The sequence below is a fragment of the Tupaia chinensis genome, unplaced genomic scaffold (assembly GCF_000334495.1).
Source record: "Tupaia chinensis unplaced genomic scaffold, TupChi_1.0 Scaffold000085_1, whole genome shotgun sequence".
Lineage (NCBI taxonomy): Eukaryota > Metazoa > Chordata > Mammalia > Scandentia > Tupaiidae > Tupaia > Tupaia belangeri.
The window spans coordinates 2,687,210-2,712,796 of record NW_006159547.1 but is presented as its reverse complement, the minus strand read 5'-3'; the positions used below and the strand labels follow the sequence as shown (position 1 = coordinate 2,712,796).

The 25,587-nt window shown below is 37.0% G+C and overlaps 1 protein-coding gene across 1 annotated transcript in view; it reads left to right on the top strand.

The window, feature by feature from the left end:
* OSBPL8 (oxysterol binding protein like 8) overlaps positions 1-25,587 on the top strand; it is a 180,724-nt gene that overhangs the window by 88,310 nt on the left and 66,827 nt on the right. The window contains exon 5 of the mRNA XM_006142849.3: positions 6,287-6,424. Coding sequence (XP_006142911.1) covers positions 6,287-6,424 — 138 coding nt within the window. The remainder of the gene's footprint in view (positions 1-6,286; positions 6,425-25,587) is intronic.

The following is a 25,587-nucleotide window of genomic DNA, read 5'->3' as shown; positions in this document are numbered from 1 at the left end:
ACTCAAAATATACAAGACATAAGAAATGGAAAATTGTTTGTTGATAACACATATGTTGATGTACTTGATTGAGCGCACCACAGTTAACTTGTACTTTAATTCTATTTTTCACAAGTTTTTCAAAGTCCCTTCATAATTATTGTTTACTATTCTTTTATATTTAATTATATTTTAATATTTATTTTGTTTTTAAAGTATATTCATTTTACCTACATATTTTTTATAGCAGTGTTTGCCTTAGAGTGTGTGCACTCACCAGAGAGAGAGAGACAGACAGTGAGAGAGAAAATGAGAAATCATTCTCCTGGGGGGATGGCCATGCCACAGTCCCTTCTCCTCCCCAGATCTTGGGCATGCACACACACGTACCAGTCGTCAATTTGAAGCCACCAGGTCGAGACTCGAATTGTAGTCAGTCACATGGGAGTCCAATGACATAACTGCTATGCCATCTACTGACCCCCATTTTATTTCTTTTATGAGAAGGAGAGAAAGAGAGAGAGAGAGTAGTATTTTTGCCAGAGTCTGGTCACACCTGATCCCCTTTTCCCAGCCCAGGAGCTAGTTAGGATCTTGGCCTGTGCCTGACTTGTTTCAGGTCAACTTGGGATCCAGATCTGCAGTTGGCTATATAGCTTCCATTGCTGCAGATCAGTTTGCTACTGCCTATGCCATTGGACATGGGCCTCTTTGCTGCTTTTAATTTGCTTAACGTTTTTGCCAAGGTCACGTGCGCTTGCCAGAGAGAGACAGGGAGAGGGAAAGTGAGAAATCACCTATCCAGTGGGTGATGGCCACACCACAGGCCCTTTTCCATGATCCTTTCAGGATTTTGGGCAGGCATGCATTCATGCCTAGCATGATTTTCAAATCGCCAGGTCCGGGACTTGAACTGTGGTTGGCCATGTGGGAGTCCAGTGACTTTAGCCATGTGGGAGTCCAGGGCCTTAACAACCATGATACATACTGGCCCTGCCTCTTAGGAAAAAAAGAATTTATATATATATATATACACACACACACACACACACATATATATACACACACGTATACATATATATTATATATGTAATTTTATATTTTTACATATTTTTTTTAGGAGTGATTTTTGCTATAGGGCATGTGTACTTGCTGGAGAGATAGAGAGACAAAGTGAAAAATCACTCCCTCCCGCCCCAGGGCATATGGCCACACCACAATCCCTTCTCCATTATCCTCTCAGGATTTTGGGCATGTATACACACGCACCTGGCATGAATTTTTAAGCTGCTGGGTCTGGAACTTGAAATGCAGTGGAATACATGGGAATCCAGCAAGGTTACCATTATGCCATCTGCTGGTCCCTAAAAATATTTTTTGTTATATTTTTCTATTACTTTGTTATTTTCATATTGACAATCAGATATACATCACTAAATTTTGCTTAGTTTTTAATTTTATAATATAAGAGTGATATTATGTTATATGTAATTTGCTAAGACTTCGTTTTTATTCTTAATGTTTTATTTTTACAGTTCAGCCATGCTTTCAGTATACAAATAGATCTCTCCTTTTCTGTGCTGAATACTATTCTGTTGTATGCATGTGACACAATTTATTAATCTACTTTCTTTATTAATCCATTTTCTTAAATAATGAACATTTTAAGTTGTTTTTGCTTTGTTATGAAGTGTTGTTATGAACATTCTTATTCTCATCTCTTCATCATGCACGCAAGAGTTTCTCTGTGTATAAATTTAAGAGTAGAATGTTAGACCTATGGAGGGTACTGAAATGGAATTTTATATAAGATACTTCCAAATTGTTTTCCAATGTATTTGATTCAGTTTATAGTCTACTAATAATGCCTAAGACATCTCGTTGATCCCATCCCATCTGATTTATCCAACTTACGAATTGTCAATTTACAGAATGTATTTCTTTCATTGTGATCTTGCTTTGTATTTTCCTGATTATTAAGGAGGCTGAACATCTTTTCATATACTTGGACCATTTGTATTTCTTCTCCCATGAAATAATTTTCTGTCTACTTTTCTATTATGTTGTTAGTCTTTTCTGATTGATTTAGAAGAGCTACTTTTTTTTAGAATATTATGTATACCAACCACTGCTAATTACATGTATGTGTCAAAAATATTTTCTCTTGTTTTCTGCCTTCTCAGTGTTTTTTTTTAACCATGAATCAAATTTCCCCAAAAGGGGAATTTTATTTATTGATTGATTACTTTATTCTCTCACAAAAAGACCAACTATAATCAAATGAGGTGAGCATTCACCTCAAGATTTTGTTGTCTTCATAATAAAAAAGATAAGGCTTAGAACTAGGTCACGTGACCCTTTCTCTTATCTCCTCCCAGTTCAAAATGTTTATATCTCTTAATAGCCGGCCTTCTCTTAGATCTGCAGTTGGGCTTAATACTTTCAAGCCTCAGCACCATCTTTGTAGTTTTTACCTTTTTCTAGAAAATAGGCTTAATCTGCCCACCATAACCACTCTGCTTCCTATCATAATGCTGCTTTCCCTGAGCACACAGAGGATCCTTGCCCTTTTTGTACTGTGTGTGGCAAGCAACAGAAGGACCTTACAGAAGGTCCGTCTAGCTTTAGGGACATCCAGTTTTAGGGATGCTTGTGGGCCTGCTATCTCTCTTCTCACTTTTTAGAGGACATATTTTGATTAAGTGAATTTGTAATTTTAATATAGTAGAATTTATCAACTCTATTTTCTTTTTTTTGCATTAGCACTTTTCTGTGTGTTTTTTTTTAATGAATTATACCCTAACCAAAGATTATAAAGACATTCTTCTATTTTTTAAAAGATTTCAAGTTTTGCTTTATTTATTTATTTATTTATTTGCCATACAGCATGTGTGCTTGCAGGGGATGGAGAGAGAAAATGAGACATCACTCCCCAGAGGGTATGGCCATGCTGCATATACATGCCTGGCATAATTTTCAGGCCACTGGGTCCAAGATGTGAAACATGGTTGGCCATGTGGGAATCCAGTACCTTAATCATCACTGTGCCTGCTGGCCCCTCAAGTTTTGCTTTTTATATTTGTGTCTTTAAAATTCATGACACTTTCTTTGTTGTATGTGGTAGGGGTCTGTCTATGATTCTAATATGGATAACTAGATATCTTAATGTTATTAATTAAGTAGTCTTTCTTTTCCCTACCTCTCTCATATATATAGGCTATGCATATTTATGGATCTTTCTGAGAGCTCTCGCTTATGATTTGTTTCTTTCTTTCTTTCATGTTAGAGACAGAGAGAGAGAGAGAGAATGAAAGGCATTCTCAATGGGGTCTCATGCCATGATCCCCGCCCTGGCCTTCTCAACCAGCCAAGTTCATGAGCACACATACATGTGCCCAGTATGCACAGACCGACTCAAGAACCAAACACCAATTTAGCATCATATTAGGTCACCAGGAAAGTTGTGATGTATTTTTCTATGCAAAAATGCATCATGACTTTCTCAGCAACTGATAGTAACGTGGGCTACTGCTGTACCACCATGGCTGGGCCTATCTGTTATGTTCTTTAGTCAATTTGTCTATTTTTGCTATAATACTTTACATCTTCAATGTAATAATTACTTTTAGGAATCAAATTAATTTTGGAATTAGAGCTGAAGGAGCTATCAAATATTTTACGATAAGCTTAATAAAAGTATAAACTTGGTTGAGTAATTTACTAAACAAAAAATTTTTAAACACCTTTAATGTGCCAGGAAGCAACATTTCAACATACCAGGAAGTATACCAAGATCTGAGTATGGGAAAAATAAGGCAGGCAAAACTCTATTCTCTTATGAAATTTAAGGTCTAGTGGAGGGAAACAGACAAGAGATAGGAGCTACAGTGAAATTCATTTTGGATAAGGTAGTAGAGCAGAACCATGGAGTGGTGGGCATTAACCATGAAAGAATTGGTAAATTATACCATATATTTACCAAAAAGCACCACAAAAAAACCAAAGGACTTTTCTGGAGAAAGGACAGTTGGGCACAGATAACAAATGAGAGGAGCCAGATCTGAAGATCTGAGGTAGGAGTATTCCAGGTAGAAGGAACAATGATATAAAGGCCCTGGGGCACAATGGCATGTTTTTTGGAATATCAAGAAGACTATTATGGAAGGAGTCAAGTGAGTAATAGAAGAGTGGTAGAGAATGTGGTTGAAAATATAAGCAAACACCAGACCTTACTTAATCTTCAGGTTGTGAATTTTATTTTAAGTGTAATGAAGTCATTGAGGATATTTTTACATGATGCAAATAAAATTTGTGATTTTAAAAGATCACTTGGATTTATATATAGAACTGATTCTATGCAGTAAGGAGTAAGATCGTAAACCAGTAGAAAACTGCTACTGTGGTCCAGTAAGAATGTAATAGTGTCTTGGGATCAGGGTAATATTTGTGGAAGTGGGGATAACTGATAGGATTCCAAATAAATTTTGAAGGTAGGATCAGAATTTTACAGCAGAATTGGATATAAAGTGTGAGAGAAAGAGTTTTTGTCCTGAGAGATTGAGTGGGGAGGAGGAGAGTAATGGTGCCACACACAGATGAGAGAGAGACAGGCTCGGAGGATAAGCAGAATCAAGAATTATGTCCTCGTGACTGGCCTATCTCCTAGAACAGTAAATAGGGAACTAAATTCCCATGTGGGTGACTGCAGTTGGAATCCCAGCCCCAATGCCTTAAAACACGCCAGGCATTTGTGTAGGCCTGTTGTGTAGGCCTGTCCCAAATGATGGCAAGATGGAAAAATGGAAGAAAAAGGATTGCAGCATGACCATGCCCATTGGGGGATAGTCTCTCTCTCTCAGTCATACACACACACACACACCCCTGTATGTGCCCTATGACAAAAAAAAAAAGACTTATGTTCTAGATAAATTTGAGATGCTTGTTAAATAATAAAGAGGTGATTATAAAATACACAATTGGATATTGAATTTTACTTTAGAGGTAGATATTATAGCTGGATATATAAATATGGGAGTTGTCAATCTATATTTTTGGTTTTTTTTATTGACTTGGTGCAGACAAAATTTTTATATCTTTATAAATGAGTGTTTTTATATTTTTACTTTGAAATAAATATAAAGATCTAAAATGTAATTTTAAAAAACCTTAATGCTATGAAAAATATGTTAAAAGACTTTGACTTAAAAATGGTGATAAAAATGTGAATGTGGGGCTTACTCCATAGCCTGGTGGTTAAGGCAATAGAATCCCACATGACTGATCACATGGTTCAAGCCCTGGACCTGTATCTTGAGAAAACACAGTAGGGGGTATGTGCATGCCCAAAATTCCAAGAGGAGGGAGAGAGATGAAGAGAAAGATGTTATAGTATGATAATTCTTCATTGATGGGAGGAGCACTTTCTTCTCTCTCTCTTTCTGGCAAGCACATATACCCTCCAGGAAAAAAAAAAAAAGAAGAAGAAGAAGAAGAATGTGAAGTTCTAGCTGTTTAGGTTGAAAAATTAAACCTAGTCTGAAGACCAGCTCATTTTTTTAAAAAATGAAACTGAGTGTTTGTAGGCAGAAATAGTATAGAGATCCTTGGGCACTGTGGATTTGCCCTTCTTTGAGTATTTTTTGCTTTTCTATCCTCTCTGAAAGTGAATATTGCTTTTTTATGTTAATGGATTGGCCAAATGGGAGAAAAGGACCCTCAATGCACTATTTAAATTGGTTACTGGGAGCAAGAATGGTCCTGAGCTAGAAATTTGCCTTTTTTACTTACTAATCTTAGGCTAAGTAATCTCTGAACCTCAAGTTTCCCCATCTCTGAAACAGTAGCCAAATACTTTCCATGAAAATTAGAAATTAGAGTAGAAATTCTAGTAAATGTAAAATATTATTTTATACTGCTCATCATTACTATTTTTCTGGTTATTAATGAGGCTGAATATCTTTTGATATGTTTATTGACATTTGTTTTCTGTGAAATGACTTTGTCTTTTGCTTTTCTATTGGCAAATGTCAAGAGCTAATAGCACAGTAAAACTTGGATGGCTTTCATTATCAGTTGGTTATGTAGTTTCTCTCTCATAATGTCTGTAATTTGTATTTTGACTCATGCATATCTGTCAGTTCTTCTTAATTTGATAGCAAACCAACATAAAAACAAAACAATTATGTGAATTTATGTCCTGAGTTGGTAAAATGAATATTTTCAGTATAGTTTTATTCCATGCTATTAACTATGCCATTGTATAAATCTGTGCCTTTAGTACTAATTATTTTTCTCTTCTTTCCTTAAGCTGTTGTAGCAAACAGTGACGAATCTCAACTTCTGACACCAGGAAAGATGAGTCAGCGCCAAGGGAAAGAAGCTTATCCAACACCAACCAGAGATTTGCATCAGCCATTGCTTAGTCCAGCAAGTCCTCATAGCCAGGGTAAGAAGTTGTGCTTTTAATGTTATGGATACTTTTGGTTTTGTTTTTTGAGGAAAGAATGGCAGAGTGACATCTTGAGTCTTTTGTAATTTTTTTTTTCTTTTTAATTGTTTGACTTTATAAGGCTTTTTTTTTTTTTTTGAGTTATCCATAATATTCTTCTAATGACTACATTTTCCTTTAGAATCCTTCAATTTCTCTTATTTACCCAACATACTTTGTTAGTTATACCATTATTCTTATTTAGTGATTTTTCATACTTTTTGGTCTCACAACTACTTTACACTCTTAAAAATTATTGAAGACCCTAACCAGGCTCTGTTGATTTGAGTTATATATTGATAGTTACTGAATTATAAATTAAAACTGAAAAGTATTAAAAATATTTAATATTAATTTTAAATAGCAATAATTAACCCATTACATACTAATATGAATAACAATTTTTATTAAAAGTTACTGTGCTGGGACCAGCAAGTGGCGTGGTGGTTGAGGTGCTGCACATTCCCACATGGCCGACCACGGCCCGGACCTGGTGGCTTCCTTTCTCACTTTCCCACTCTCTCTTTCCTCCTCTGTGTGTCTCTCTGGTCAAATTAAAATAAATGAGTGAATAAATAAAATTAAATAAATAATTATTAAAAAAAAAAAAGTTACTGTGTTTCTCCTCCCCCAACCCCAAAAAAATTGATTGAGAAGGATGGTACTATTTTATCTTGGGATTCTCAGCCCTTGTACTGTTGACGTTTTGTCCTGATTGGTGGGAAGGAGGTACTGTTCTGTTCATGATAGGATGCTGTCGCATATCCTACCCTCTACTCATTAAACACCAATAGCACTTTCTGCAGCTGCGATATCTGGAAATGTCTCCAGATGTTGCTAGATGTCCCTAGTGAGACAAAATCATTCTCGATTGAAAACTGTTTGATAGTTTCTGTAAATCTGTTTTATGTATGGCTTAATAAAAGATAACCTGAAATATTATGACTGCCTTGCAGTCAGTTGTGATGATATAATTGAAGTATATAAATAAAATCTGGCCTCATATGTACATGTAGTTAGAAAAGGATTGCATTTATAGTTTTTATATGTAATTGTAGATACTCTTTTTTTATTTGATAGTACATCAAAACTGGACAAGTTGTTTCTTAACTGGACAAGTAGTTGTAATACGGAATCTGAAACTATATCAGTTTTCTTTCCATGTTCGATTAAATTCATTGTTATGCATTTTGTACGGATCTTTATTAATGCATGATTTTTGTAACATCATGCCTTAGTCATTTGGAGAATATTTGTTTACTGAGTCATGCAGATCTTCTAAATGTTGACATGCTAAAAAATATACCAGAGAAATGTTTTATGCATGCTATTCATGTTATAATACAGAATATTAAAACCATTTATACCAAAGGTTCAAGATGAACAACTTTTACTGTTTCACAGAGGACATTTATAAGCAATGACTATGAAGAATTCAGTGACTTTGATTTGGTGCAACTAACTTGATTTGTGTTAAGGTGCCAGCAGTTTTACCCAACATAGCTTCTGTGTGATCAGTGAAAATGTCAGCACTGTGAAAAAGCATTGTTAAACTAGTTTTGACTTTGTACATTCTCTAAAAAGTTTTGGAGACTCCTAGAGGTTCATGGATTACAATATCTTTTTCTTTTTTTAAAAGAATTATTCATTTTATTTTATGTATTATTATCATTATTTTTCAGTTTGCTATAGGAGACTCATAACCAGAAAGAGATAGAGACAGGGAGAGAGAAAGTGAGACAGCAGGCTTCCAGGTCCAGGACTCCAACCATGGTCAGCCGTGTGTGAGTCCAGTGCCTTTAACCACTATGCCGCCTGCTGGCCCCAGTTGCACTTTCTAATTCATAATTGATCTGCTAGTAGATACTGCTAGTCAGCTGCATTTTATTTAATCAGATGTTCTAATTCTCCTGTGATACCACTGATAGCTGTGATAAAAGGACTTGTAAAACTGGGAACTTAAGTTTGGAAGTTAATCTAGACCTAGATTATAAAATATTTTTAAAAATTAAAGTCCCAACTATCACATTATGCTATCTGTATAACCAGTCAAGTTTTGGTGTTATAACCTGGCTTTCCCCATTCTTTACACCAGAATTTTGGCTGTAGTAGATATGCTCCTTTGATTCCTAGAAGTTGGAGGAATTTGAGACTAAGTGAAGCAACAAGAGTTACTAATAATTAGGACTACTCTCATTTATGTATATCATGAACCTTTCCAGACAAATAGGGAAGTTGAGAGAACAATGCTGTGAACACTAATGTACTTATTATATAAGTTTAAAAATTTTAAACTTTTGTTGTATGCGTTTCATTTATTTGGAGTAGAGTCAGAATATTTAAATTACAGACCTCATGAAGTTGTACATCTCTATGTAATGCATCTCTAAATAATGAGCCTTTTTTACATGAAACCATAAAGCTTATGTTACATCCAACAAAATAAACGATAATTACTTAATTTAGCACCTATTTCCAGTAGTACCCAGGACTGTTTACAGGTTCAACATAGTTGGTTCTTCTGTCATTACATCCTTGGTCCTGCACTGTTTCCTTATTTACAGTTTTACCCTTCTGTTATCTTTGACCTTCGTAAGAAACTGGGCCAGTTTCCTGTAGTGTGTTCAACTTTTTGGATTTGTTTGGTGGCTTCCTCACAGTATGGTTTAATTTGTTCCTCTATCTTCTGTATTTTCTGTAAACTGGAGGTTAAATGCAAAAGCATGATTACATTCAAGTTGAACACAGATGGCAAGAATACTTTATAGAGGATGTATAGTACTTCACACTGCATCACATGAGAATTCATTTAATATCTACTTCCCACTGTTTGTGATGTTAGATCATAGGTTCAGGTTGTGATAGTCTGTCTCTTCATTGAAAGTTGCATCTTTTCCTCCCTTATGACCTGCAAGTAAAATAGAGATGATAGATTTGTCATTCTGTAAATATCTTGTTCCCCATCAACTTTTTACCTACGAATGTCCACATCCTTTGGTGATCATTAACTGAACCAGGTACAATATTAGAAGTTGGTAAATAGGGATTTTCTGTTTTTTATATGAGTTAATTTTTCTGCGGTGAGATCTGCATCATTTCAGGGCTGCTTGGAAAATATAGTTCCTACAAAAAAGACAGGTGTAACTGCTGAGTCACATGGTGAGTGTATGTTTTCCTTTATACGAAATGGCCAGATTATTTTCCAAGGTAGTTGTACTATTTTTATTCTTATCAGTAGAAGTGCTCCAGTTGCTCTATATTCTTGATCCTTTTTATTTTAGCTATTCTAGTGGGTAGGTAGTGTTATCTCACTGTTGTTTTAAGTTGCATTTCCCTGGTGACTAATGCTGTTGAATATCTTTTCTTATGCCCATTGACCCCTTATATATCTTTGGTGAATTATCAGTACATTTTTTTAAATTGGCTTGTTGTTACTAAGATTTAAGAATGATTAAATATACATTAGTATCTTTTTTTTTTTTTTTTGGAGGGGGGGGGAGGTTTTTGCTATAGGTCGCGTGTGCTCACCAGAAAGACAGACTGAAAGCGAGAAATCATCCTCCCCAAGGGGGATAATCTTGCCACAATCCCTTCTCCTTCATTCTCCTCTCGAGATCTTGGACACACACACACACACGTCTGTGCATGGTATGAGTTTAAGCCACTGGGTCTAGGACTCAAACCATGGTTGACTATGTAGATAGGAGTACAGTGACATAGCCATTACACCAACTGCTGGTCCCAAAATAATCTTTTCTTTTTTTTTTTTTTTGAGAGAGATTTTTGCTATAGGGCATGTGCACTTGCCAGAAAGACAGAGAGACACAGAGAAACAGAAAGTGAGAAATCACCCCCTGGGGGATTGGCCACACCACTATCCCTTCTCCCTCATTCTCTTCTCGGGATTTTGGGTATACACACACACTCACCCGGCGTGAGTTTAAACCACCAGGTCTGGGATTTGAACCATGGTTGACTACATGGAAGTTCAGTGACATAGCCATTACGCTAACTGCTGTTCCCCCAATATCTTTGATATCTGTCTGGTTTGTATTTCTTCCAGTCTTAGCATGCCTTTTCGTCGTCTTAATGGTTTCTTTCAAAGAACAGATGTTTTTAATTTTGACGAAGCCCAGTTTATCCGTTTTTTCCCCTGTGATTCATGGTTTGCTTTTTTTCTTTTCCTGTATAAGAAACCTTTGTTTGACTTAAAATTGCAAAGATTTTTTTTTTTTGGTCTTCTTTTGTGATTTCTTCTAGTAGTTTCTTAGTGTCAAGGCCGTGATTTCTCTCTTCATTTTGTTCTTACTCTTCTAGTCCTAGGTTGAGTCCTTATCATTTTGTAGCTGTGCCATCTAGTACTAAAGCCTCCTAAGTGCTAGTAGGACCTTGCACCCAATATATCGGGTAATAGGGAAAATCATGATGTATTTTTCTATGCAAAAATTTGTCATGACTTTTCTGACAACCCAGTAATAGTTTCATCTTTAACTGAACAAGCAGACGAAAAATTACATGTGTATGAAGATGAGATTATGATGGAATTGGGGCTCATATATGAGAGGACTTAAAGGAGTTCATGGAAAAATGTAATTAATATATAAGTTTATTTTGATGCCCAAAAAAAAAAAAAAGATCTGAAATCTACTCATAGGTTTTCACGAACTTTTTCAAGATGTGTATGACCAAAGAACACTTGACCCCTGTGAAGGAGATCTCTAGGGAAAAAAATGTGAATGAAGAGAAATAGAAAATGTAAATGAAATTACCACTTTTTATGATTCAAGCTTGTACCAAAAAACTAGGTAAATGCCTGCTTTCATGTTGGTCTCATTCTCAGAAAGGCAATGGCTTGGCTTACTGTTGTTTAGGGCAGTGGCACCTAAGTCTGGTTGTGTCTGAGCATCATCTGGGAGTTTTGTTTACTACAGACTTTGATCCACCTCTTTCAGAATCTCTAGGGTGAGGCTGAGTAATGGGAGTTTATAAAGTTCTCCAATGTGTATATTGTGTAGCAACCTTTTCTTTTTTTTCTTTTTTTGTCACAGGGCATGTGCGCTCGCCAGACAGAGAGAGACAGAGAGATAGAAAGTGAGAAATCACCCCCCCCAGGGGGATGGCCACACCACAATCCCTTCTCCTCCATTCTCCTCTTGGGATCTTGGGCACACACGCACATGTGCCTGGCGTGAGTTTAAGCCACTGGGTCTGGGACTCGAACCGCGGTTGACTACGTGGGAGTCCAGCGACATAGCTATTACGCTAACTGCTGGTCCCCACAACCTTTTCTTTTTTTGAGAGATTTTTGCTGTAGGGTGCGTCCACTCACCAGAGAGACAGACAGCAAGAAAACATCTCCCTGGTGGATGGCCATGTCATAGTCCCTTCTCCGTTTTCTTGGGATCTTGGGCACACATACACATGCACCTGGCATGAATTTTAAGCCACCAGGTCCAGGACTTTAACCATGGTCAGCCATGTGGGAGTCCAGCGATGTGACCGCGATGCCATCTGCTGACTTGTAGCAACTTTTTTATCAACAAGTGGAACCAGTTGTGGGGAGCATAAATTGAAGCTTCCTTAATGTGGTAGTCAAGCTCGTAATAAATCTGATTATAAGCTGCTCTTTCAATTTCCTCTTATTTTCCATGATCGTGAATGCAAATAGATGACTTCCTTCACTGTTTTCTGGGGCATTTGCTTTTACTATCTTGGTCCTTTACTGTGGAATGTCTTTTCTCCTACCCTTGCTTATCCAAATGCTTCTCATCCTGAAAGATGTAGTTTAAGTCTCTTCTCTCTCTCTTTTTTTTAAAGTCTCTTCTCCTTTATACAGCCTTTAAAAAAAAAAGTTTTATTTATTTATTTGTTTCATGAGTGAAAGAGAAAAGGGAGAGCATCCTAACAGGGCCTTCCCACCACGTTCACCCCCAGCTGTTGGCCAGCCCTGGATTATGGGCATGTGTGTGACAGTGTATTTAGAGAGGTCTGACTTGAACTGAGAACCTTCCCATGTGAGATGGCTTCAGCGAGCATGTTTGACTTCTGTGCCACCATCTGACCTTGGCTTTTTAAAGTAATACTGTTATCCCAGTTTTCAAAGTTTCCACATCACTGCTTCTGAGATTTCATTAGGTATGTGTGGTCGGTCTCCTTAACAAGCAATTTTACAGAGTGTTAGATGCTTTGTATTCCCTGCTTAATAATATTAATTCAAAAATTTTCATCCATTCTCATTTTCCCTGTTTGCTGGCTAGGTCTACCAACTTAATTATCATTGTCCTTTAAAAACAATTCTTACGTTTTTCATAGTACAGTTTTCTTGCATCACTTCATTTTGTGTTTTTTGTTTGTTTGTTTTTTCTCTGAAGAGCTGGAAAGACTTGGACCCTCCTCAGTAAACTCATATACATCAAGATAATATTTTTGTTTTGCTATATAATTTAGGTTATATGATGAATCAGATTAGTCAAAAAAAGGTACTTTCCAATTTTTTTTTCCTCTCTCAAAGGGTATCACTTTACTTCAAAATAATTTTTAAAAAGCTTTGCTATAGGGCATGTGTGTTCACCAGCGAGAGAGGGAGGAAGTGAGAAAGCACCCCCAGAGGGCAATGGCCACCTCCCAGTTCCTTTCTTGGGATTTTGGACTTGTACACACCTAGTGTGTTTTTGAGCTACTGGGTCCAGGATTCAAACCACACAGTTGACTGTGTGGGATTCATCCAGCTGCCTCAACCACCATACCTCTAGTTGGCCCTACTTCAGAATAATTCTAACTCAAGTATGATTACAGCCTTTTAAATAGGATGGTATTTGTTTTATGCTGACCTGTTTGAGTTCAGTTGTTTATCAAGAAAAACAGACATATAGATTAATTAGGCTTGTTTTCTCCGTTTCCCCCTCTGCTTTTATATAAGAACAATGCCAGGGTAGCCTAGAGACTAAATTATAGCTCATCTCCTGGGTAGATACTCTGTTCCCTGTAGATCATGTTTGAGATTGTTATCAGAGCTTTATGAGGTACAGTAACTTATCTTGTAGCTATTCCTTTCATTCTTGGCTATAAAAAGCTATTTTGTATGTTTTAATTTTTTTATACAGTGTTGCTTTGCCAAAATATAAATGTATCCATTTCAAACCAATTTTTAGATGTTTCAAATTTTGAAACTTTTAAAACAAAATGTTCTACTGCTTAATCTGTTTCACCATAATTAGCTTAGACCATGCTTGGTTTAGGGAGGCTTGAATTAAAATGTCTATTCTTGGGCCAGCAGGTGGTGTAGTGGTTAAGGCACTGGACCCTCACATGTTTAACCATGTTTTGAGTCCTGGACCCAGCAGGATGAAACTCACGCTGGCATGTGTGATTGCATGGCCAAAATACCAAGAGAAGACTAAAGGAGAATGGATTGCAGTGTAGCCATCCCCCTTGCGGGGTGGGTTATTTCTGGCTTTTTGTTTCTCTGTCTCTCTAACAAGCACATGTACCCTATAGCAAAAATCTCTCTCTCTCTCAAGAAAAAAAAAAGTCTATTCTTAATACACTGTTTCTTCTATCTCTTAGTAAGTTGTCTTAAACCAGTAAAGTCCCTTCACTTTAAATGGCAGCATTAAGAATGACTCGATGGGTCTATAGCCACAATTAATAGAAAACTTCAAAGTAAGAGTGATTTTCTTTGACATGGAGCTTACTAGTGTGAAGATGTACCCAATTCCCCAGGGTGACAGTATTAGGCATTGCTAGTATAATCTCAGGTGACTAACACAAAGAGCCTTCATTTAAGTGGCTCAGAAATAAAAGGAGACCTGTAAGTCACTTTCCTCTATGAATCGAAGCAATTCCTCCTTTCTTGGTAAGACTTTTCTTTTTCTTTCTTTTTTCTTAATCAATTCTGACCCTATATGTGACCATACACACAGCAAATGTGTTCTTAAGCATATGTAATATTTCATGAAAATTGTTTTGCGTGAAAGAGACCTTGTGTTTTTCCCTACCTGCCACTATCTTTAATTCCCCCTCCCCCAAATGCTATGCTTTGTTTTGCAGCCATAGATTGTTTTCTTCAGAAATAATAGTATGTTAGAGGTTATGTTAATTTTCTACTGAGGTTTCAGATCCTTAATATATTAGATTTCTGAAGTTATTTCTCAACACTTGGTTGTTTTCTGTTTTGAAATTCTTTATGTATGGAGTTGCTTTGTAGAGCTGCGACTTAAGTGCCTGCTGAGCTGACCCTGTTGTGCTATAGTTAGGGCGCTGGATCCCACAGAGTAACTATAGTTTGAGTCCTATACCTGAGGTCTTGAAAAATATGCCAGGTGCAAGTGTATGCATCCCCAAAATCCTGACTGGAGGGAGGATGTTGGAGAAAGGATTGTAGTGTGCTCATGCCCCATCGGGAGGTGCTTTCTTTCTCTCTGGTGAAGTACATGCTTTCCTGCATTTTTTTTTTAAAGGTCTACTATACAATGAAAGAGAATATGATACTTATTATAGTCAAATAAGAGTGAATTTTTTCCCTAAAATTCTCTTGTGAAATGTTACAGTATCTGTGTACAATTATTCCTTCATTCTTAAATTGAGATACTTTGAAATACTAAAACTGAAATACTTTGAAAGCACTTATTGAAGAGGAAGAATGAATATTTTGGCCTTGTGTTGAGCATCTTTACAAAGATAAGGGGAGTCTGTCATCTTATTGCCAGGCTTTATTAATTGCTTCTGTAAGAAAGGAGAAAGATGAACCCTACAGGAATTTTTCCCTCCAGAAATGTCCTTTTCATATTTTTGTATTTAAGGTAATGTTAAAGGATTATTGGAGAGTACCTACACTAGTTTCTCAGCTTTTTTCTGAGGGGATTTGACTTCATTTTTGAAAGTCTTAAAGATTGTGATCTCCATAGCAAGAATGGTAAAAGGGTTTTACAGCATTTACTGCTATAAATTTTCTTTTATTATCTGAGGCATGGAGAATCAGGCTTGATGTATTCTCAATAAATATGAGATGTCTTCAGGAAATTCTTGGGAAATTTGTACCATGAAAAAATTATGAATGGATTAAGGTTTTTTTGCACCAAAATCTTGTATTTTAATCTCATTTTCTATCAGCTTTAGGATGTCTCCTCATATGTAACAGAGTAGTATCAGTATAATTTACCAAGTAATATCAACATAATGTCTGAGAGAATATCAACAGTAGCTTGCTTCAGAGAAATTTTTTGGTTTTCATTATGTTTGGTTGTTGTAACTTCGAACATACAAAAATTTATTTGAGAATGTAAAAATCAGGGCTGGCACATAGCCTAGTGGTTAGAGGAGCTAGACCCCACATAATCAGCTATGACTTGAATCCCAGTTCCTGGTGGCTTGAAAAACACCCTGGGCACATGTGAGCGTTTATCCAAAATCCCAACATTATGGAGTAATGGAAGAGAAGGGATTGTGGTGTTACCACACCCTACTGGAGGTGCTTTCTCCTTTTCACTCTCTCTCTCTCTTACAAGTGCATGCACCCTCTGAGGATTAAAAAAAAAAAAAAAGAAGGAGAAAGAGAGAGAGAAGAAGAAAACAGTAAAACTTTAACAAAATCATCTCTTTCTAAATGCTAGAAGGATATTCATGACAGATGGATAAATATCTTCTGGGGAGTACAGGATTTTCGAAGGGTCTGCTCTATCAAGCTGGCTCTTATTTAGCCTGCTTGGTACATAATTCTGTGCTTGAAAACAGGAACAGATGGGAACCAGCAGTTAGCGTAATGGCTGTGTCGCTGGACTCCCATGTAGTCGACCGCGGTTCGTGTCCCGGACCCGGTGGCTTAAAACTCACGCCGGGCGCGTGTGCGTGCGTGCCCAAGATCCCTAGAGGAGAATGGAGGAGAAGGGATTGCAGCATGACCATCCCCCCTGGGGGGTGATTTCTCGCTTTCTGTCTCTATGTCTCTCTCTGTCTGTCTGGCGAGCGCACGCGCCCTATAGTGAAAATCTCTCCAAAAAAAAAAAAAAAAAACAGGAACAGATCAAAATGGTATTCTGAGCCCCTGCTTTCATGAGTTTAATTTGTAATGGGGGAAATTTAGGGAAACATTATAAGGATACATGAGAACATGTAAGTGGATTTTCAGTTCAAGTCACATGGCAAAGTTGATGTTAAGAGAAACTCTTCCTAGTAAGAACATTGAAACTGAATAAAATGTTTAGAAAGTATTTGTAAAGTGTGGCTGAATGATCAGTAAAATCAAGGAAGTAGCAGGAGAGGCAGAATTGTTGAGAAAATGGGATACTAGAGAGGAGGTCAGCTCTGGAGCCAGCGTTTGTCATGACTGGTACCTCTTATTCCTGAAAGTCTGAAATTTGGTTTTTAACAAGAGACAGGGTAAGAGACTATCACCTATTCATGATGGAAATCTGAATTAGAGATCTTTCCTTATAAAATTAGAAGTCGTACAGGACAGCATTCTTAGGAATTATTATTTTTTAAGAGAGAGTGTTTTGCTATGGGGCACATGTGCTTGCCAGAGAGAAACAGACACAGAGAGACAGAAAGTGAGAAATCACCCCCCCCGGGGGGGGGGGGAATGACCACACCATAATCCCTTATCTTCCATTCTTCTCTAGTGATCTTTCACACACACACACACACACACACACACACACACACACACACCTGTTTTAAGCCGCCAGGTCTGGGACTCAAACCATAGTTGACTATGTGGGAGTCCAGCGACATAACCATGACACCATCTAGTCCCTAGTTAGTAACCATTAATAGAAAACATGCTCACAAAGAATGTGTGTATTTGGTTGTCTTGGTCTTAAATTTAGGTGGAATAGAAAAAGGGGTGATTTTTCTTGAGAAACCCTAACACAAGCACGTATTTATGTAGGCATAAATTTAAATAATCTCTGTAGCAAAAATACTCGCAGTTTAGTGTAAAATGATCTTGTGTTATTAAAACACACAGGTGCCTGGAAAATCAAAACAAATTGTCTTTAGAGGAGAGTATTTTAAGCTAACATGCTTCAAAGAATAAAACCATAAGATACCATTATGCATCTATAAGAATTATTAAAATCTGAAATACTGGAAACATCGAATGCTGGCAGAAATGTGGAAAAATTAGTAACACACCACATGACAAGCCACCATCAGAGAATTTGTATTAATTACCTAATATTCAGATGTATAGAGACTGTACCAATTGGACTCTTCTTCAGTTGAAGAAGGAAATTAATTGGGTGAGAGGCAATATTTGAATAATGCTGAGAACCTCTCAGAAATGATTAAAAACACCCTTTGAGGGGCTGGCAGGTGGCATGGTGGTTAAGGTGCTGGACTCCCACATGGGCGACCACAGTTTGAGTTCCAGACCTGGGGACTTGATTTCTCACTGTCCTCCTCTCCTGTACACAGGCTTTCTCACTGTCTCCTTTCTCTCTCTCTCTCTCTCTCACACACACACACCCCTCTTTGGTCAAATTTTTTAAAATGGGGAACCAGCAGTTAGCATAATGGCTATGTCGCTGGACTCCCACGTAGTCGACCGTGGTTCGTATCCTGGACCCAGTGGCTTAGAACTCACGCCGGGCGTGTGTGTGTGCGTGCCCAAGATCCTGAGAGGAGAATGGAGGAGAAGGGATTGCGGTGTGACCATCCCCCTGGGGGGTGATTTCTCGCTTTCTGTCTCTATGTCTCTCTCTGTCTGTCTGGCGAGCGCACGCACCTTATAGCGAAAACCTCCAAAATAATATTTTTTTTAAAAAAAAGAAGAAAGAGAGAAAAAGGAAGGAAGGCAGGCAGGAAGGAAAGCTTAAAAAAAAAAAAGCTATTGATTAAAGAGGCCCCCACAATTCTCAAGCAGGAAATCTAAACAATTATGGTCTTAATGTTGCCATGTGACACGAAGAAAGGCAGATAAGTAATGAATTAAGCATTTAATTAAAAAAAAAAAGAGTAGCAGCAAAGCAGTACTTTCCAGTGCTGAAGCCATATGGGAGGGTCCTAAGTTCACTTCTGAAGGTCTCCCCATACATGCCACGTACTCTTGTGCCCCTGATCCTGGCTGGTTGGCAGTGAATCACAGTATAAAGATCCTGTGGGACCAGCAGATGGCATAATAGTTACACTTCTGGACTCCCACATAGTCAACCACAGTTCAAGTCCAATACTCAGCAATTTCAAACCCATGTTGGGCACATGTGTGTACATGCCCAAAATCTCGAGAGGAGACTGGAGAAGAAGGAATTGTGGCATGGCCATCTCCCCCTGGGGGGGATGGGGGTTGATTTCTCACTTTGTCTCACACATACCCTATAACAAAAATCTCTCTTAAAAAAAAAAAAAAAGAGGGACCAGCAGATGGCGTAATGGCTATGGCATTGGACTCCCATGTAGTTCGAGTCCCAGACCCGGTGGCTTAAACTCATACCGGGCACATGTGCATGCATGCCCAAGATCCCAAGAGGAGGATGGAGGAGAAGGGATTGCAGCATTGCCATTCCTCCTGGGGGATGATTTCTCGCTTTCTGTCTCTCTGTCTCTCTCAGTCTTTCTGGTGAGCACATGCACCCTATAGCAAAAACCTTTCCAAAAGAAAAAAGAAGATCCTGCTGGGGGTATCTGTGTATGTATGTTTGCCTGACTATCTCTTCCTCTAAAGAAATAAATAAGTAAACTTAGGGGAAAAAAATAGGATAATCCCCAAGTGGACAGGAGGAAACAATAAGAAAGATAAGAGAGTAAGTTAATTAATAGAAAATTGACACAGTTGAGAGTTATCAGGAAAGACAATGTTGGTTATTAGGAGAAGCTAACAAAACTGTGAAACCTTTGGTAAGCTTAAGGGGAATGAAAAGAGAGAGACAACTAAAAATAAAAGCAAGTAATTAAATGAAATATTATAAATAACTTTAATACAGTGAACTTGAAAAAAATTAGGTGAAATGAGCAAATATCTAGAAAGATTTTATTTCCAAAAATTGACTCACTAAGGTAATCTAATTAGTATGATAGATTATGTTAATGAGGAAAACTTGAATCTCAGATAGGTTAACAAGTTACAAATATGCAAGTGAGCACCCTGCTGGGGCCTAGTCAGGCTACCATCCTTCCTTCCTTCTTTTCCCCTTCTTCTTGGGATCCTGGGTATATGTGCATGTGGCTGGCATGTTAGACGCCACAAGGGCTGGAATTTTTAAATTAAAAAAAAAATTTTTTTTTAGATTTTTTTGCTATAGGGCACATGCACTCGCCAGACAGAGATAGAGATACAGAAAGTGAAAAATTATCCCCGAGGGGGGATGGCCACACCACAATCCTTTCTCCTCTCAGGATTTTGAGTATGTACGCACATATGCCTGATGTGAGTTTTAATCTGCCAAGTCTGGGACTTGAATCATGGTCAATGATGTGGGAGTCAAGCGACATAACCATTACATCATTTACTGGTCCCCAAGACCAGTGGGGTTTGCCATGTGGGTTCTGGCTCCCTTTGTACAGCACTTAAGCACTATGCTATGGGACCAACCAAAAAAACTTGTTTTTACTGCCATTTTTTCACAAACATTTTGAAGTCCCCATCTATAAGAGAGATTATAAAGTATTTGTCTTCTCTCATTCACACATGGAAGGATTTTCTTCTTTTTAAAGGCTGAATACTATTCTATTGTGTATATCTGCCATAGTTTCTTTATCCATTCCTCATAAGTAGGCATTTATGTTGTTTCCATACCTTGGCTATTGTGATTAATGCAGCTTGAATTTGGGAATATAGATACCTCTTCAAGATACATTTCTTTTCTTTTTCTATTTTTTTTTGGACAGGTTTTTGCCATAGGGCACATGTGCTCGCCAGAAAGACAGAGACAGACCAAAAGTGAGAAATACTCACCAGGGAGGATGGCCATGCTGCAATATCTTCTCTTCCATTCTCCTCTTGGGATCTTGAATATGCACGCACACACGCACCCAGTGTGAGTTTAAGACACCGGGTCAAGGACTTGAACCATAGTCAACTACATGGGAGTCCAAAGACATAGCCATTATGCCAACTGCTTGTCCATATTTCTTTTAGATGTTTGAGAATCACGAAACCAAAATCTATTTGTAAGCCAGGTGATATAGGATTTTTTGTTTGTTTGTTTTTTGCTTTTGAGTTCCTTATGTATTTTTAGATATTAACCCCATATTGGATATATGGCTTGTAAATAGTTTCTTCCATTTGTTCTGTTACCTTTTCACTCATTTCATTTGCTATACAAAAGTTTTTTAGTTTGATGGAAGTTTGTCTCTTTTCACTTTTGTTGCTTGAGCTTTTAATGTCATAGCCAAAAACTTGTTTCTCTCACAAATATCAAGAAGTTTTTCCTCTATGTTTTCTTTTAGTAGTTTAATGGCTTTAGCTATTATATTTAACTAGTATTTATTCCATTTGGGGAGTATTTTTGCCTGTGGTTTATGCTAACGATCCAGTTTCTATCTTATGCACATGAATATTCAGTTTTCTCACCACCATTTATCGATGAGAGTCTTCTTCCCCCATTGTGTGTCCTTGTGTACTCTTCAGTCCTTACTGAAGATTAGTTGACTGTAAATGAGTGGATCTGTTTCTGAGATCTTTTTTCTGTTTATTGGTCCATAAATCTACCTTCATGCCAATACCATACTATTTTGGTTAACATAGTCTATCTGTCTTGAGGTCATTGTAATTTAATGTTTTTTCTTGAATTAGATTACAAATATAAAAATATAAATTTTATTACCTTATTTTTATGAAATATTTTATATTGATCAAGACAGTACATATATAGAAATACATGTGAGTGTGCATGTGTGTGTAATTGTATTCTTACAATTTTATGATGTGTAGGCAGTAGATAATGTTTGAACCAGATCTAGGAAGCAAAAATATTCTTACAGTGTTTCCACTGATCCTCTTGAAGAAAGCTTTTTTTATTGGATTGTTGGTAAGTCATGTATTTTTCTATGTAAAAATGCATCTAACTTTTCCAATGACCCAATAATTCACCAAGTAGGCCCACCAAGTATTTTGAATTTACCAAAGAATGTTAATGGAAACTTTATGAAGTTCATGTAACATGGGTACCTTTGGCTAAATCATATTTATTTCATCATTTTTAAAAAAATTATTATCATAATCTTATTTTTATTACATTGAATCACATATAACTTTACAGTGTATTACATTTCTTTTTCCAGGAGTACCATGCATATAAGTCAATACAAAGACCTTAAAATCCCCATCATCATCATACAATAACTTTTTTTTAGATTATTTTTATTATTTTTTTAAACATTCAATTGCTATTTATAATTTTGCTTGTAAAAAGACTTTGCCAACATGAAATACTTCTCAGACCAGTCCAGTTGAGAATTTCATCATCATTTTGATGTCATAGGAAGATGGAGTTCCAGGCGATTAACAACAGTAATCACATAATTAGAGGAAGAGGAGTACATATAACTGGCTTGGGTTAGGATTATTTCAGAAATAAATAGAAGAAAGGATAAAGTATTAAAAGTTCTAATAGGAAAGAAAAATAAATCCTGCCAATTATATCACATTATTTGTTAATATAGGCAGCCTTCTGTATCTGTGTGTTTTACATTCATGAATTCTATCAATTGCAGATAGAAAATTTTTGATAAAAAGAATGAAAAAAATACAGTAGTACAACAACCATTTATATAGCATTTATTTTCTATTATGTAGCATAAGTAATCTAGAGGTTATTTAAAGTGTACAGGAGGATGTGCATCGGTTATGTGCAAATACTGTGTCGTTTTATATAAGAGACTTGAGTGTCAGTGGATTTTGGTATCCATGTGGATCTTTGAACCAAACATCCCTGGATATCAGGGAATGTTTATATTTTATATTTTGTCTGCCTTGCTTCTCTGAACCTGAACATACTGTGAGTTTTCTATGTATTGGGCAACAATCTAAGAACTTTGAAAAAAATTACGCGTGTGCATTTTCTGAAATGTTTCATGCCTGTTGAAAAGCATAAAATGTATCTACAGTTTATAACTAAAAATAAAACCAGTACTTACATGTCCAACATCTCAAGTTTAGAAGAGATCATTGAAGGTACTTTAGAAGTTCTCATATATATCTCCCAATCCCCATCTCTTTCCCATAATATCCTCTGCTTGCCCCCAAATCCTCACGTTTCTGTGAAATTTTTAACCTTTTTTTCCCTAATAATGTCACCATCATACATGCATATCCAAACAACTTTAGATTTGTAGTTGTTTTGAAAAACCGAGTAGTGTTAAAAAGAAAAACTTTACCAAATTAAATTTAATAAAATTATTTGAGCAAGAGTGGTTTGTTATTGGGGAGCATTCAAACTAGAAAGATCAGAGAGCTCTGTTCTGCAGTGTGGGCTGAGGCAAGTTCAGAAATAGCGCTGATTGGTTACAACTAGGCTTTTGCCTCATTTGGATATAGTGTGATTAATTGACTGCCTTTGATTGGCTCTATTTGTTAACAAAAATTAGATTCCTAGGATTTTATTAGTTTACATACTAAATTAGGTTGTGATTCATTATGTAGAAACTTAAGTACAGAGACAACCTCAGGCCAGTAGTCTCCTTATTTAACCGTAGCAAGTACAAACCTAGTTGGGTAAAGAGAGGGCAATACTGCCAGAAGGAAAGCTGAATAGTTTCTGGGGTTATAGTTTGGATTTAACTTCTTTCTTTCTTTCTTCTTAAGAGTGATTTTCACAATAGGGCATGTGTGCTTGCTGGAGAGACAGACAAGAGACAGACAAAGAGAGAATCACCCCCCCGGCCCCCCCCAAGAGGTATGGCCACCCTTCTCCTCCAGTTTCCTCTTGGGATCTTGGGCGCGCGCGCGCACACACACACACACACACACACACACACACACACACACACCTGGTGTGAGTTTTAAGTCATCAGGTCTGGGACTCAAACTGCAGTCAACTCTGTGAGAGTTCAGTGACGTAACTATTATGCCATCTGCTGGTCCTGGCTTTAATTTGTTTGAGGGCTTAATAAGAATTGTCTATGAAGAACACTGGGCAAGATCATTAGTAAATCCTGGGAAATAAATAGAGGACTCATCATTGCTTGTGGCTAGTGAGTGGTGACCTGGCAATAATAATGGTTGGGAGAATTATTTTCTGCTTTTTAGTTTACCATGTCCTACCAGGAATAGGTAAAATATTTCTTTGGATTAGAAGTAACCTCAGCTGACCCAAAAGTCAGGACATGAGGTAAAGAGAGGAAACATCATGAGAAACATAATATGAGTCAAACCAGAATCAGAAAAGAACTAGAGCAAATCTCACCCAAATAATTTGCACTTGTTTTCAATGAAGAGGGTGAAGTGGCAGGAGATGGTCTGGCAATGACAGCTTTATATTGGATGCCCTGTTCCTTTATCCCATGCGTTCTTGATTTACTGTCACTTTTTGATACAGAATATATTCAAGTACAGCCATTTTCAGTTGTGGTTTAGTACTGACAGAATTAAGCCCAGTAGGAAATTATTTAAGGGAACATTTTCTAAGTTATCCCAAAGTAATGTACCTGATTGGAGACATCGTAGTTGCATAGTAGATATAGTTAATTAGTACTGTACAGTGGGTACCTTAAGACATTAGGCTTAATTCTATTTTAAAACCTGAGGTGAGAAAGAATAGCATACGGTATAAGAATACTATAGTAAATTCTTTAAAATGTTTATAGAAAGTAAGGTTTTAAGATATTGCATGTCTAAAAATATTTTACCCTAATATGTGATTGATAGTTTGGCTGGATATGGAATTTTAAGTTGGAGCCCAGCCCCCCCCCCCGATTTGATGGCATTGCTTGTATTTGGGGCATGATTCCGCTGTTATTATTGATGTCAATAGCTTATCTGATTCATGATTCAGTGGAATTTGGTGCTGTGAATTATATGCCAAAGAATTCTTTGATATAAATACTGTTCATTCTCAGTTTTCATCACTGCTGGTTTATGACTTAGTTTTTTAGATTTCTTTCTTTCTTTTTTTTTTTTTTTTTTTTTGAGAGAGAGATGTTTGCTATAGGGCACGTGTGCTCGCTGGAAAGATAGAGAGATACAGAGAGACAGAAAGTGAGAAATCACCCTCCAGGCGAGATGGCCACACTGCAATCCCTTCTCCTCCATTCTCCTCTAGAGATTTGGGGTGCACATGCACCCGATGTGAATTTTAAGCTCCTGGGTCTGAGACTCAAACCACGGTTCACTACGTGGGAGTCCAGCAATGTAACCATTATGCCATCTGCTGGTCCCAGTTTTCTTGGATTTCTAAGACTGGAACTATTTCTTCATCACAAGATTTCCAGTGTCAAATTTAACTTGCTGATGTATCCTTTCCAGGATATGTACTTCTGGGATATATAACCATACTTGTTTACTTATTTAATTTTTAAAATATCCCTTTCCTGTATTTTCACATGAGCTTTAAGAGGGAAAACATTAGTTCACTATCTTCATTTTGTCATTTTAACTTGGAATCTTTTTAGACTTTACATATTTGATTATTATGTTTGATTATCTGAGCAATCCTATAATATAGGTACTACTATTAGCATTTATGAGAAAACAGAAACCCAGATAAATTAAATAAATTGTTGAAGTGCATCTTGCTAGGATAGAACTGAGATTTGAACACATTTCAAGTCCTACTTAATCATAGACAATGCCTTTTTTGAAATTGTGTTCTTTATACCTTGTAAGGGAAGCACTACTATGTGAATTAATTATAATTATTTCCCTCTTGTCTATAGTTAATGCTAAATTACATTTTATTTATGATATTGAGAAAAGTAAAAAAGAACAAAACAAAGACCTGCAAACCTGTTGTAATTATGGCTATTAACCATGAACTTACTGATTTCCCACTAAATGATTTTTCTTTAAGTTTATTTCTCTCAAGAGACAGGGTATCTGACAGGTCCCACCGTGCTGCAATCTTCCCCACAGCCTTTTCACTACAGGATCACAGGTGGGCCTACTATGCTCAGGTGTACTTGGGATCTGAACCATGAGCTGTTTTGTGTGGCTCTAGCATCATGTAGCAGCACCCTACTGCCTACTG